At 46.9% G+C, this 15,671-nt stretch overlaps 2 protein-coding genes across 2 annotated transcripts in view; one reads left to right on the top strand and one right to left on the bottom strand.

The window, feature by feature from the left end:
- Positions 1-15,671, bottom strand: part of LOC125692881 (uncharacterized) — a 209,582-nt gene that overhangs the window by 56,738 nt on the left and 137,173 nt on the right. The window lies entirely within an intron of this gene.
- Positions 1-15,671, top strand: part of TCERG1L (transcription elongation regulator 1 like) — a 63,324-nt gene that overhangs the window by 8,765 nt on the left and 38,888 nt on the right. Inside the window, exon 4 of the mRNA XM_048944005.1 lies at positions 3,266-3,430. Within this exon, the coding sequence (XP_048799962.1) occupies positions 3,266-3,430 (165 nt within the window). The remainder of the gene's footprint in view (positions 1-3,265; positions 3,431-15,671) is intronic.

Here is a 15,671-nt window from a genome sequence, read left to right as displayed (position 1 = left end):
AAAATGTTTTCCTGTAGGCAGAACTGAAGAAGTAGGCTGAAAGAATGTAATCAGGATTTGTTGTGAAGCTGACAAGCGTGGATCTGCCGTGTGAAAATGGATCTTCTGGATGCAAGTAGAAAGTTTACTTAAATGATGCTGTGCTGTAATAAAGGAAAGGTACAACAGAAACTTCCATATTTGTGCCTGTAGAGCCTTTTCTACACAGATGGCAACATCTGGGATCTCATGTATGCAGGCAGAGTTTGGAGATCAGACATGTTCACTGCATTTCTGCACTGCACCCCCTTTGGTATGTTATCTGAGAACCCTCACTGCTCATTCAGCTGCTTCTCCAGTAGCTGCACACCAAGATGTGCTGCCCACCTCGTGTGTCTTTCCCTACTGCTGCTGTAGAGCACTGGGAATGAAGGTTGGAAAAGAGCATCAGTGTGGGTTTTATTGTTCACAGGCAGCTGCTGTGCTGCTGCTCAGGATGGAGTGTGCCTTGGCAAAAACAGATTTGGAGAAAAAGCCACTGGTCATAATTTTGTCCTGCTCAAGATTATCCAGATGAGAGTTTTTTACTCCTATTTGCAAGGCGTTTGCTTCTTGAAACTCGAGTAAACAGTCAATAAGTGTGTTTATGAAAAACACACTTACTGGAAATTCTCCCAGTGAAATGGGATTGGTTTCTGCAAAGAGCTGCTTTCCTGCCCCTGCCAATGGCTGAAGAAGTGCCCAGCTCCTGAGAAGAACCATCCCAAGGCAGCCTATGGGGCAGGCTGAGCTGGGGGATCCTCCTGCTGGGATGGGTGGTGTTCAGTGGGCTCAGTGAAAGGTGTGGTGACCCCAGGCAGTGATGCGCTCCAGTATTAACAATTACAGGGGTATCCTCATGTCGTGGAATTATTTAGTAGGAGAGAGCAAGTGAAAGCCTCATCAAAGGCGGGGAAATCACCCAAACTTCTCTTTCAACTGGCTGATGAAACTTTAATAACGGAGCTGATGAAACTTTAATAAGGATGGCCTGCTAGCTCCAGGAGTTCTACTCAGTTTTGGTAGTGCAGGATTCTGTTGCTTTGTTGCTTTGCTCAGCTCTATGGGAGACATGTGTGTTCTCCAAAAGAAGAATCAGTGGAGAAGCGAACAACCTTTCTGCTCATGTACCCTACAGGAGGCTGGCAGGAAAGTAATTCTCCTTGCAACGTTTGTTTTCCAAGTGTTGCAGAAAGAGTTCAATTGGTTGCTCCCACTGAAGGTGGCTGGGTTGCAGGCAGTGATCTCGTGCAGTTGGAGCATGGAACCCAACCAACACCTGTGGTTGTTCTCAGGTGAATGAATGCAGCAATCATCAAAACAGTCCAAGTAATCAGACCATGAGGTCTTTGGAGATTTCCATTGCGACTTTGGGAGAGTAACCTATTTTTCATCTGTCCACAGTGGAACGAATAAGATGTTGATACCGTTTGTTGGTGTTTCTTTGCCTGCATGCCTGATGTGCTCATACAAGTATTGAAATGGATTCCTCTTGGAGCTGATATCCAGTAGTAATAATGAAGCTTTTTTATGCTGCTTACTGGAAATATTTGACTTCTGTTTTGCTAAGACGGAGGGCTTATTTTGTTGGCAAATAATTGTTTATTATAAGATTGAGAAGCAGAGCTGCTGAAATTGAGGAGAATAGCCTCAAGAGCCCCAATTAGCTGTAAGTGGAACAATTTCCTTTCCTAAAGCACGGAACGTCTTTCCCCTTCCCCAGAGCTGAGAGCAGGAATGTTTGGCAGCAAGAGCATCCAGGTGTCTGAAGGCCCACACAGGGCACCTGGCCATGGAGATGCGTGGGGCTGGGTTGTGTCCCCTGTCCAGAGTGGGGCAATGGTGGGGCTTCTCTAGGGGACAATCATTGCTGCTGAGCTGGCAGTGAGGCCCCTTGGTGCCTTCTGAGCCCCCCAGGGCCAGGCACTGGCTCAGCAGTGATGCAGAGGTGAGGGAAACCCAACAGATTGAGGAAATGTCTGCTGTGATCAAGCAGGGATTTGTGCTCGGCTACAGTTGGCTCTCAGTGCCTGAAGGGTTTCCACATGAGCTGAAAACATTTGCTAAATAACATAATAAGCTAATGATTGCTTAATTTTTGAATACATAGCTCAGTGTAGAGGGAGTAACAGCTGGTGTTTGTCAAATGAGGGTTTTCCTTAAGACTTTCTACTGCTCATTTTCTTGTTTATTTAAGATATTTAGCCAAGATTGAGCTCCAAAGGTCTTCCCCTTATGCTTCTCAGACATCAAGGTAAATGTTATGTAGTCAGAAGTGAGTTTGATCCTGCGTTTTGTGGGCAGCTGCTGAGTTCCTGCTCAAGGCAGTCTTATAGTGCAGGACAAAGGGGGAAGGATTTAAACTGAAAGAGGGGAGATTTAGGTTGGCTGTTCGGAGGAAATTCTTCACTCAGAGGGCACTGAAGCCCTTTCCAACCTGAGCCATTCTATGATTGTATGAAGTTTCTGCATGGTGTGTGCTCAAGGTGAAGGCACTTGCATATGAAGGTTGTACAGCTTAGCTGTTTGCATGCACAGAGCAGGGCAGCAGTCCAGCTGGTAACACTGATGTCTGGTTAATGTAATGGGCAACACAAACATTCAGATCTAAAATCAGACAGCTTTTATTTAGCAAAAGTCAGATATGGGTGTTTGTGCATCGTTATGAACCATGACAGATGAAGTGAACACAGATCAATACGTTCAACTGCTTGGCTTCTTCTATTATTGAGGTTTTTATCATTTAAATTTAACAACTCTGCGCAGCTTATACATCACTCAATATTGCCTTGTGATGTCCCTTCAGGTTGCAAGGCTGTGTTCTCACACCTAGGGTTTAAAGCTCAGAGCTCTGGAAGAATAACAGCAAGAAGGGCTGGGGCCATGGTGCCAGCACTATAGCCTTGCCAAAGGCACTGCATGAAACACAGCTTCCTTTTTATAGAGTCTTAAGTTTGGAAAATACCCTCAAGGTCATTAAGTCCAACCACCAGTGGTGCTGCTACGAGTGCTTCCTAAAGAAATTAGCATGGCTTTGTGAGACATTGGAGACATTATCAAAGTGCAACATCTTATTAGAAGCAGATGTTCATTAAGGTCCTTTCCAACCTCAGCCGGTCTGCAGTCCTATCTCGTGATGTTGGAGGCAAGGTTAAGAATGTTCTGTGTGTTTGTGCTGCCTTTAATTCAGAATGCTGGAAGCATCCTTACATCCATCCCAATGAAGTGATTGCATCTCTTTCTGCAGGTGGCTGCCGGCGCGGTCCCAGCCCAGTGGGCAGCCCTCCAAGCCTGGCGCTGCTGGCAGTGGAGGCTGAACCCCCCCCAGGACCACCCCCATCCAGCATCCCACAGTGCCGCCTGCTCACCCTCTCACCCCTCAGGATCCCCGTGCTGGGCTCCCCATTCCCAGGTAAGGTCGTTTGGGTCGGTGTGAAGAAGAAGCACCGTGTGCTCTGCAGCACAGACAGCCTCTGTGCGTTCTGCTGCTGTGCTTTGGTAGCTGCAAGCACACAGCTGCTGTGTGAGCACACGCACCTGGGCTTAAATTGTTTTCTCTGGTGCTGCTTAAAGGTGTTCTCTGATAGCACGTGTTAAAAGTTTGTGCTCGTTAGTAATCTTTTGGTATACTGGGACAGTTGTGGGCAGTATGTGAACTGAGCTGCATCCTCTGTCACCTTTGGGAAGGAAATGTGGTCCTAATGGCACTGGGACTGTGTGCCAATGGGCTGGCTGCAATGTTGGCAGTTGAAAGATGTCTGTTTGACATAAAGGGACAGAATGGCAGATAAACCTGAGTTGAAAGGATCCCAGGTGTCACCGAGTTCAGCCCATGTCCCACATAGCAGCAATGAACCTCAGACCCCATGGCTGAGAGCGGTGTCCCAGTGCTTGCTGAGCTCCAGCAGCTTGGAGCTGTGCCCACTGCCTCTGGAGCACAGTCCTCCCCTAACCCAACCAACCTTCCCATGCCACAGCTCTGTGCTCAGATCCTGTTACTGTCACCAGCGAGCAGAGCTCAGTGGTAACGTTTGGGACAGAAGCAGATTGCTTCCTTACAAAACTTGCTAGAGGAACGTAGCCTTGGGTTCTGCACACTTCCTTACAGGTTTGGGTGTGGGTGATGTGCCTGTGGTTGCTCACTGCAAAACCTGCTGTTTCCTCTGCATGGCACAGCATGTGGTACCTGGGGGGCTCTGCAGCATCACCCTGCTGTGTGAGTCTCCTCTTCTCGGTCTTCGTGGTCATTTTTGGAGCTATTTGTGCTTTGGGTGCTTAAGGCTATATTTTTGAAACACAGTGTTCCAATTGAGTTTAAAAATGTATTTTTGGCACCTTTTCCATCTTTGTGGTACTTGAAGTGTAACGCAGCACAACGCAGCGAGGTTGAAATTGGCAGGAAGTGTGCAGTTATGATATTGGGTGTTCAGATGAAATCTTCACATGAGAAATGGATCTCTGTAATTATCGTTCCTGTTGAGCAGCCATCATAATGGTGCAGATAAAAACGACTACTGCGGAAGGGCTACAGGGTGTGAAGAGCTCATGTCCCCGCAGGGATACAGTCTCCCAGCTGTTACAAAGGACCATCCTGCCAGCAGAGCACAGAGCTCTGTAGGTGCTGCCATGGGGAGGGGAGCTGAGGGCTTCCCATGGGATATTTTCTGACCCACAGTGATCACTTCACCCCTCTGAAAATGAGCATCTTATAGGAGAATTGGAGGGTAAGAGAGTCGTTCTTTATCCGTGCTGAAATACAGATTTAGATGCTAGATGTATTCTTCCTTGAATTGAGATGCTCGGGCATTCCTGGGAGAAGCAGTTGCAGGACTTCTGATTTACAGCTGCAGCACTGAGCCCTGCATGAATTGTATTAGGCACGATAGAATATTATAATATCAAGGAGCTATAGAGTTAAGATAAGTGGCTTGGTTCTGCTGTGATAAACATGTCAGGCCATGATAATTGTTGCTTTCCTTTCGAATGACTGTGTGATAGGCTATCAACTACCATGCTGTGAGTGCCCAAGCAATCAGCCCATTATCAATCATTCACAGTACAGCACACGCTTCTGGGTGTGTTCTCCTACGGAATATATAGCAGCTTTTTAGGAAAGAAAGCTTGGAAATGCCCGGCACATATAAAATAAACTCGAGATTCAGCTAACCATTTTTCTCTATTAATCATCCTCTCTGGAGGGCTGGCTATTTCCTTTGCAAAGGCTTACATAAAACATTTTTATGAAACTCCTTTTTATTGTGCTCACGGTGAAGAGGACTCTGAGGTGTTCACTTTAAATTATCTTTGTCAACACGAGCTTGATGGAAAGCTTCCTGAGGAGCACTGAGGATGGCGGCGAGACCTGGGAACTGGGAAAAAAGGAAAGTAATGAATGGGAGTTTTCATGAGCTCTAACGAACGAATCAGAATTGGGATAGGTGTGAGTAAAAAGAAAGATGTGTGGGGTGAGTCCTTAGCACAGAGTGGAGCGGGGAGGCTTGCTGTGCAAGCTGCTGGGAGATGCGCAGCAGAGGGTGATGGAGTTGGTGTTACTTGGAGGGAAGGACTGGTTGGTGGTCAGGGTGGTATCACAGCAATGTCTGCTCCAGAGAGCAGCCAGGCGCTGGCACAGCTGCCCAGGGTGGGCAGTCCCCATCTACAGAGGTGTTCAGAGCTGCAGGGATGCAGCACCGAGGGATGTGGGCTGTGGGCACGGTGGGGGTCTCAGAGGACTTTTCCAGCCTGAGTGGTTCTGTGGTTCTATGACTCTAAGAACATTATCTCGCATAAACTTTCAACAAGGAGAACATGGAAAGCTCATTAATTACTGGGTTAGTCTATAAATCATACATGAAGCAAGAGGAATGCAGCCGCCCCAGGGTCTGCAGATAATGCTCTCTCACAGATCTGTTTTTCTTCGAGATCCATGAGTCGTCTTTAATAACGTCAGCGTGACGATGATGCTTTTAGCTGAAGGGGAGGCAGGGTTTAAAGCACGCTGTATGCCTGGCATTTTCTGTACATTAAATTCTGCTTTCTTGAGGCTTCCCCAGTCATTAACTTATACAGCAATAGTGAAGCAGAGCTCTGAGCTGCCTTTGGCCACTGACCATTCTTCTCCAAGTCACACCAACTCCACCACCACTGCTGTGTGCCTCTCAGCAGCTGCAGTGTACAGGGCAGCCTCCCCATGTTCTCCTTCCTGCCTCAAACCACACCAGACAAGTCCTGTGGTACAGCTCTGATGTGTTTCAGAGGTGTTGGATGCATTACTCTGTTTGCTGTCTGCCACAGTGCAGGCTTCTGTCCTAAAAGCAGTACCAAAGGAAAGGGTGACTTTGCCAGCTTCTAATGATGGATGTCCTGAATATCTTCTGGAAGCAGTTAAAGTTGCAATTGTTAGGGACTTCTGCTGTGACAGAATGACTGCTTGGCCCCACTTTACTTGAAGTGGTGAAAGGGAATTCCAGCCAAAGCCAGTGGTGGCCAATGTCCCATTCTGGGTTTGGGAGCACAGATAAAAAGTGCCAGATGCTCACTGCCAGAAAGCTCCTTATCCCTGGGTAAAGAGCTACCTGGGAGCAGATAAAGCCAGCAGGGTGAAGCCAACAAAGTGGTACGTTTGGCATCCCGGAGAGCTCTGGGCTTCAGTTCTTTTGTTCAGTGGCATTTTTGTTTCTCCTTGCTTGGAGAACCTGGTAGCGTTGAGTAAATTGTCTGCACTCTGCACGTGTGGAGCTGCTTTGCAGAGCTCTGGTCGTCGTCATGGTGAAAAACCTGAGCAGAGTGTTTCTGTGGTTTCTGCTGCACGTTGGAGCAGGTGGTTTAACATCAGTGAGCAAACATGGAGAACAGTCCAGAAATGCTACCAGAGCTCAGCTTTAGGTTAGTTCTTCCTTTCTTCCTCTTCCCCTTTTCTATCTCTTGGTGGTTCTGCTCGTACGTCCTGTTTAAATATTTAATGCCATTCTTGCTGTTAACGTGGGTTTTGTGCCAGCGTTAACATAAAGACCAAATAAAAGCTTGTGGAAAGCAGCTATGCAGCGATCTGTGCTGCATCCTTGTGCTCATTTGCTCTGCTGGTAAGAAGAGAACTTAATTTTCCAGTGCTATCAAGCCAAGGCTTCAAAGAGGACTCCCTCTTAGGAAAAAAAAAGACAATAAAATCCTAGCATGTAGAGTTATTTGGTGCTTCAGGTATGGGATGGCTGGTAATCTCAAATGTCTTTTTTATGGCTACTGTATTAGGGGCAAGGGGATTTATTTTTTTCACATCCCATTTCTTAATTATTCAAATGGAAAAGGTAAGGTATGAGCGTGCAGTTATGGACTCTGTAAATTAGCAGCCAGTACAAATATTAAAAAAGACACCATCTGCCATATAAGCCATTTGCCACCTGTTCTCTTCCTTTCAGAATTATTTAATGGTTTACATTTAATGGTTCAGCCTGCCATGGAACAGCTGGGAAGTGACTAAGTATTTTTCCTATCAGTAACTTAGCGGCCAAGCAACGTTGTGTGTTCAAAACACCTCTCAGTGCCAGAGCTTTCCGCATGCTCCTTCATGTGGCTGTCAGCTTGCTTCATTAGTGAATTCTGCTGATACAAAACACATTTTCATAACAACAATTACTCAGTTATTTTGACAGTATTTTTGGGGGGAAACAAAGGGTTTCTCTTCTGCAGCAGAGGAGCAAAGGCTGCTGGCTGTGCTGGAGTGCTGCCCTCCCCACTGCTTTGTCTGGGGGAACACTGGGGGGCATGGGGAAATTTGTTCCTAACAGATGATTGAATGGAGAGCTGAGGCCTGTCCTGTTCTGTGCCTGGGCTTCTGGGGCTGTGATGGTGGTGCACTGGGTGGCAACTTGCCTCGTGTGTCTTTTTAGCATCGTAAGTGTCCAACTCAATGGTTTGATGCTTTCGTTGTCCTCTTTTTTACATTAAAAAAAAAATAAATGTTGTGTATATACATTAACTATAGCATATGTTTTATATGAGGTCTGTACAATTCCTCCTCGCTCAGTGCAGCCCAGGTGAGCCAAAATGTTGCACACCTGTGGTCTAACTGATACAGCCCGGGAGTTCATAGTCCTATGTGAACAAGTAGTAATGTTTTCAGATCACCAGAGGAGCAGTTCCAGGTATTCCAAGCAGAAGTGTGGCACTGACATACTGGGAAGCTTCCCCCCTCCTTCCTGGTCTCTTGTGTGCCTAGCAGTAACAGCCACTCATCTTGGCGCGCGGAGCATTTCTAACGAGCTCGTTGTAAATGATCTGCCCAGCTTTAATGCTGTGTAACGAAGCAAGCAAATGGATGTTTATAGTTATTAAAGTGATAACTTCCTGCTTGAGCTAATATCCAGCATAAAATTACTTTTCAGCTTCGTATCTGTGTTGGCGGGTGCGAGGGAAGCCATGCACGCACAGCGGTTTTTGAGCTAACCCCTTCCCATGAGTGCCAGTTGCCTCCTGCTGGCTGGTACATCTCTGCAGAGCGTGCGTGGAGTGCCCAGCTGCCAGGCAGGGCTGTGTGGTCAGCCCTGGGGTGGGCCCTGGCCTTTGGCTGATCGTTCCACTAGGGCAGGAGGGGGCACTGCTTCAGTGCCTGCAGAGAGATATCAAGGTTTGACAATAGCAAGAACATAATTAAATGGCCCATGTAGCCACAAGGGCAAACAACCCGAATCCTTCCATTCGTGCCCGACTGTTTGCTTGGTAAATGTCATAAAAGTCAGATTTATTTACTACATGTTTAACCACTTATTAAATCAAGCAGTAGTTTTTTGTTTTATTTTTCCTTCAGACGATGCCAGGATGCTGCTGTAGAGAGCTTGAATCGTGTTTCAGAGGTTAGGAACACATCTGCACTGCCAAGATACCTGCAGAGCACTTGCCCCTGGATTGGCAGGCTGGGGATGGTGCAGGCATCGGCTCAGCTCTGGGCACTGGGCTGTGCTGCCCACACCTTGCAGTGCACATATGTCAGTGCTGTTCCTTTTCAGCTGGGAGGCATTGTTTTCCCTCTGGAAGAGTTTTCAGCTCTCATTTCTTGCTTTTTTTCTATTGCAGGCTGAAATGTAGCTGAGATTCTGTTTATTAAAGCAGTCCTCTAGCTAATCTTGATTCAGTACAAGGGTGGCAGAAGTCTGAGGAGGAAAAGCCAAATGGCAGCAAGGACAAAATAGTCCCGGCAGGATGAGTGATGGCCCAGGGCTGGGTGGCCCTCAATGGAACTTTGTGCTTCTCTATGTGCTTCTAGCACTTAATAAAGCTACAGTGTGTGATGGTGCTGCCACGCAAAATGATTCAAAGTAGGATGGTGTAAAGGCATCTGTTGTGAACTGCTGCTTTGGTACTGCTGGGGCTACAGGTCCTGTTCCTGCAGGGCAGTGGGGACCTTCAGAGGACCTTTCCTTCTCAAATGAGTCTGTGGTGCTCAGAACAGGGGGAAGGAGCAAGTGTTGCTGAAGTCCATGTGAATGTTGGGAAGATGCAGCAGGAGGGACACTGCTTTGCAGTTGATGTCATCAGCGGCCTGGGCAGTTTGTCTGATGTAACAGTGAACTCGCGGGGTAAACGGCAATCCCATAAAGAATATTTCAGTTTAATTCAAGACTGCTATTATATTTAACATCAGCAGTTAAATTGGTATTGCTATACCAATGGGGAAACTCATCCGAAAGAAAACAAAGTGCAGACAGGAGTTTGGGGCCATAGCAGTAGCATGCAGCAATGGAGCGCAGAGAAGCAGCAAAGAGGAAGCTGGATTTTGGTTATTGGGCTTTTCTTTTATCCAAGGCATCATCTCTGATGACAGCCTGATTGACAGTGGGAAACAAATGGCTTTGGTAACTAAAGTCAGGTGTTGGTGGGTGTTGTCTGGCTGGCTGGATGTATTCCTCGATCTGTCCCTGCTATCTAAGTGTAAATAGATTTAACAAGGCAAAACGAATCTTAGCTCGTTGGCCAGCATATAAATCAGGAAAATTAATTAAATTCCACAATTTAAAATGTGCCGTGGATGCTTCCCTAGGGTAGCTAAATAGAATTTCATTGATTCCATTGCAAATTTTGCTCTGTTTACTGCATTCAGAGTGAGCTGGGAGCATTCCTACAAACAAGGTGGGGGTTCTGGCTGCCCCCTGGGACAGCTGCTGCTGGCACGCACTGAGCCCCACTGACACCAGCACACACAGTGTGGGTGAGGGCTGCTGGGATGCTGCAGAGCTGAGGGAGCACATGGGGGGGGAAAGATGGAACCACATTTCTGTGTTACTGACTTTGGAATTCCAAAGGTAATTTATAACTCGAATCCTCCTAGAAATAAGGGTTGGAAGATTTTTCTCTGAAATACAAAGGATTGGGTCATGCAGAAATAATTGCTCTGATATGACAGAGACAAAGTTGAAGTTCCAAAGGTTTCTTGCTGCATAATTTATTGTATTCTTCCAGAATTACATCCTATTAAACTACAAGATTGAGATTTTATGCTGGAATTGGTTTTCATAAGGAGAAATATTTCATATGGAAATAAATCAGGGAAGTTTTACAGAATGTGAATGTGTTAAGGAGCATGTGAATGTGTTAATGAAGCACTCAGAGTGGCTGAGCTGTGGCTCCCTGCCCTGTGGCTCACACTGCTCTGTGCTGGCCACGGGGATGGGGACCTTCAGCTGGGTGCCCTGCAGGCAAGCAGGGTGGTGTTTGGCACGGGATGCTGCTGGTTGCATTCTCACATCCTTATCCTCCAGTTCCTAGTTCCATAGAGTCATTCAGGTAGGAAAAGATCTCTGAGATCATCAAGCCCAGCCATCCACCTGGTACTATAAGGCCACAGCTAAGCCATGTCCCTGAGTGCTGTGTCCACACTTCTCCTCTATTCTTGCAGGGATGGGAGCTGCACTGCTGCCCAGGGCAGCCCGTTCCAGGGCCTGAGCACTCTTCTGTGAAGGAATTCATTCTGGCTTCCAAGCTAAACCTCCCCATGTGCAAATTGTTGTCTCACATCCAGGAATTGGACTCAATGATCCTTATGTGTCCCTTCCAACTCGGGATCATGGATGGTTCTATGATCCTGTTCTTTCATGTAGCTCTAGCTCTTGTCTCACACGTAACAGCATGTGGGAATAAAGGTGACTTTTCCTTAATCCTTGCAGTGTCCAGCTGATTTGTGACACAGTGAGAGGATCAGTGAGGAATCATCAGATGGCACAGAGCCATCCCTGCAGTGCCTGGTGCAGAGACCCTTGGCTGGGAGGGTCCACATTTGTAAGGAGAAAAGAGGAACAGTCTGATCAACCCACACTGACTTGTCTTTCATCCTGAGAGTTGTGGAACCAGTGGTGCTGGAATGGTTGTGGTGCAGTTTGACACATCCTAGGAACACACAGGAACCACTGCTGGAAAACCACAGCACCCGTTGTGCTGCTGTGATCTATTGGTTACACCTAATTTGTGCTCTGCTGCAGAGTGAGGAGCAGTGCCCTGATCATGCCCTTTATAGGGGGGAATTAAGGGGAAGTAATCTCTAAAAAGTCTACAGCAGGGAGCTCAGGTGTATCTGTTACTGATTCTAACATATCAGTATTACTGAATATGTTATTCTATGTGTCAGTAATTAATTGAAATGTTGACCACGTGCTGATTAGGTCTGGCTTTGTAAGGAACAATGGCAGAACTAATGGATGCTTGCTGTGCTGCCCGACATGGGGTGGTGGCACCAGGAGAATTGTGACAGCTGGGGACGTGGGGACACAGGCATCAAGTGCTGTCCCTGTGTGCTGGGGCAGTTGACTCATGCTGGCTTCTGCTGGTTGTTCTGATTGAGTACAGAAGAGGAAAAAGTCTTTGAACATAAAGGGACAATAGGTGAGCAGAAAAGCCCGGTTTCACTTCACACACAGCTTATTTTCATGGTAAATCTAGGGGATGATATAGCCCAGTGGGCTTTGTAAATGGCTCCAAACAAGCATCCTGGCTTCATTCCTCTTTAACAAGTGAGCAGTTTGACATTTGTGTGATGTTGCACAAATACTGCATCCTCACCTTGATTTGCTCTGGCAGGTGCATGCTGTTTACTGTGGGCTAAGAGAATTTTGAAGGGTGGATGGCAGTGGAATGTTTTTTGGCATTAGCACGTTGTTTGCTTTCCAGAGGGATTCATTCTTTGGGTTGCTTGGTTTCAGGAGGCTGGAATTGCTTTGAAAAGGATAAAGCTGTCTGTGCTGCTGTTGTAGGACAGACACTCAGCACCACATGCATTCCCTCCGTGAACACGCAGTGCTGAACACAAGGTAAGATGAGATGATCAGGCAAGGCCAGCACTGCCAGTGGTGCTGGTTGTGAAGGGAGGAACATCAGCATGGTTTAGCATGGACAGGTAGGTGAGTCGGTGCCTGGCTTGACCACGAATCTCCTACTCCCACTGCTGCATAGCTGTGATTACTGAAATAGGTTCAGTGAGTTAATTAATGAAAGTAGGACTAGGGAATCTAATTTCACACTTGATGTATGTAGCTGTTTAGAAGCCCTCTTGAAATGCTGTTTAAAAGCTCTGTTGCTAAACATACTGAGATTTGTCCCTGAGCTGGAATTTTAGGGGTGTCTTTGGTGGTGCCCATCCGTGCCCATGGAGCCCTGGAGCTGCCAGAGGAGTGGAGCGGGGTTTGGGAGCTCCATCCTTGTGACAGCTCAGAAGTTGGATATCTATCTTCTGTATTCCATTGTTTGTCTTGAGAATTGAGTACAGAAAACTCTGGGCAAGGTTGGTATTTCCCAGCTGCCTGAAATAGGGCTCCAATGCTGAGCTGAATATCTGCAGCATCATGATGGCCCAGGGTCTGTTAGGCTGGGCAGAAGCACAGCAGCTCCAGTAGAGGCTTGGGGATCTGTGTTGCTTCCTTTTCTAAACGTGGGGCTGAAGCTCTTGAAGATTTTATTATTAAATAAGTCACTTTTAATGCCATTATCACAGAATGCCAGCATTGCAGAACTTGAAAGGGACCTCTGGAGATGCCCCTGTTAAAGCAGGTTCTCTACAGTAAGTTGCATGACAGTGTCCAGGTGGGTTTTGAATTGCTCCAGAGAAGAAGAATCCACCCCCTTTGTGGGCAGCCTGTGCCAGCGCTCTGTTATGCTGATGGTACAGAAGCTCTTCCTCGTTTCAAAAGTCGAAGCTCATCCAGAGCTGGGAGGTGTCTGTGCCCAGCCCTGCTGATGCCGGGTGCCGTGGTTCCAGGTGGGCTCAGCCATCGTCTGGAGATGGTTGCTGGCAGCGGGGCAGAGCTGCCCCCCCAAGGCAAGGAGGGTGGGAACAAAAAGCCCTCTGCAATAATTCCTAGGAGAACTCTTAAATCAGGAAACCTCTGTGATCCCGAATGTGGCAGCAAGACTTTGAAAAGCAATTAGCGTTTTAACAGCCTGCAATTAACAGCTTCTGAATGATGAATGTGGGTGGGCAGCAGCAGAGCTCCTGCAGAAACACTGGGCTCTGCAGCCAATGCCTGAGCCCTCCTGCAGACCTGTCCTTGGGTTTCTGGTTGTTTTTTAACCTAGATGCTGTTTACAAGCATGGACAATACAGCACACCTTATGTGTGGGGGTATATATGTATACATATAAAAGACTGAACAGGGGCAATTTAGCTGCAAACATTTAAGTTTTACGACTCCTTTTGACTTCTCTTTGAATTCACTTTGATTTGATTTCTTTCTCTCTCCATCCGCTGGAAATTAAAAACAACAAAAGCAGATTGCTCAAAGGAGGCAAAACAGCCAGAAGGATAGAAGGGGTCTTTCCCTATCGTTGTTCATTGGCTGAAGATGTGAGCTGACATTTCCTGATTTTGCTGCAGATTTACTGAAGTGTTTGCTGAGCTTCTGTCTGTCCATAGAATTATAGAATCTTTAAGGCTGGAAAAGACCTCTAAGATCATCAGGTTTGACTGTCAGCCCATCCCCAGCATGGCTGTGGGGCAGGAGCTCTGCCTGCAGTGGGAGCTGGGGCACAGCCAGGGTGCCTTCCTAGTAGGGAAACGTAAGTTTGGAGTTTGGGTAAAGGAGAATGGAAAATTTAGAGAAAGGCCTTTGGACTTGCTGTGTGGTGGGTTGGGTATAACCAGAGAGAACACGGTGCCCAAGGGTGGGCAGTCCCTGTCCATGGAGGAGTTCAGAACCACAGGGATGTGGCACTGAGGGATGTGAGCAGTGGGCATGGTGGGTCACAGGGAGCTTTTCCAGCCTTAGTAACTCTGTGATTCCTGCGTCCTGCTTCGGTGTTGTTTTCATAGGGTTTGTACTGAGAGATTTTTTTCTGAAGGAGAAGTCATGGCAGCATGTTATGGGCTGCAGTGTTGGTCATCCTGTAAGGCTCAGGCTGGTGGGAATCCCAGCTGGAAGGCAGCAGCTGAAGGTCTCGTCCCAAAAGTAAAACAGCTGATTTTCCTCTCCTTTTCCCCAGATTGGTATCTTACATGTGTGACATACATTTGATACCAAAACAGATCCTTTTGAAGGAAACAGTTTTTGGGATAGCCTTTAGTAGAAGAGAAGTAATGTAAAACAATGCCAGTCTAATGCAAATTGTAATCTAATGCTTGCAGCCGTGCTGTCTTGATGATTTGTATCTTGTAAATATCTGCTTGCATGAAACGAGATGAAATCGTATTTTCTCTTCTTCCCTAGAAATCAATTGTCCTCTTCAAATCACAGAGAATGAAAATTATACATTATAGAGTAGCTCTGTAATCTGCAGTCGTGCAGTGCAGCCTGAGCTTATTCTGTGGGTATGAGGACAGCTGCTGTGTTTCAGAAGAAAAGATGAGTGTGGGTTGGTTTGGATGGCCATGGTACGGCCCCGAGCCTGCAGCACAGCCATAGCTCCTCAGCTCTGCAAAGTCGTGCCTTTGCTTTTTTGGAAGCTCTTGAGATAATTTAAACCCCAAGTTTAAAGCAAGACAGTAATGAAGATGCAGGAGGAGAGCGTTATGTGATTTTGACTGGGCTCTGTGGAAGTAATTGCCACGTTATCAGCATTTGGCTCTGCTCCAAAATACATCACACTTAATTATCTGAAATTGATAGTGACACGCAGCTTGCCAGCGTTCTGACATGATAATTTATTTTTGATTTTATCTTTAAGGGAACAAGCGATAATTGCCCCAAAAATGAAAATCATGAAGGCACTTTTCTTTACATTTAATTTCTTAAGTTTCTCTTAGCGCTTCATTTTTCTGTTTTGTGCATCACTCTTTTATGAAAACAAAGTGCTGTTGAGATTCAATTTAAAGCGGTGTTTCTCTGACAATGAAAACACAACTGGAAGTATAAAGGATCTCTGAGGATTTTCCTCCAAGCAACCACAGCAGCCAGCACAGTTTTGGCCGCCCCTTGAGTCACTGTAAGCATTCAGCCCTGAATGGCACAGCTCGCCCTGCTGCAGCTCAGTGGTGCCTAGGGCACATAGCAGCCCTGCTGGCCTGAATCTGGGCATGCTTTCTGCTGGCAGACCCAGTGGCAGCTTGGGTTGGCATAGCATTTTGGGGTGTTCTTTGTGAGTGTAGCAGAGATACAAAGACGTGGCTTGAAGCACTGATGGAGCACCTGGCAGGAAGGCAGGGCCAGCCCAGGGGAGCTCAGGTACATGCAGTGCAGCTG

This window comes from Lagopus muta, chromosome 5 (genome assembly GCF_023343835.1).
Source record: "Lagopus muta isolate bLagMut1 chromosome 5, bLagMut1 primary, whole genome shotgun sequence".
Taxonomy (NCBI): Eukaryota; Metazoa; Chordata; class Aves; order Galliformes; family Phasianidae; genus Lagopus; species Lagopus muta.
Note: the sequence above shows the minus strand (reverse complement) of the source record. Positions and strands in the feature narration are given on the sequence as shown.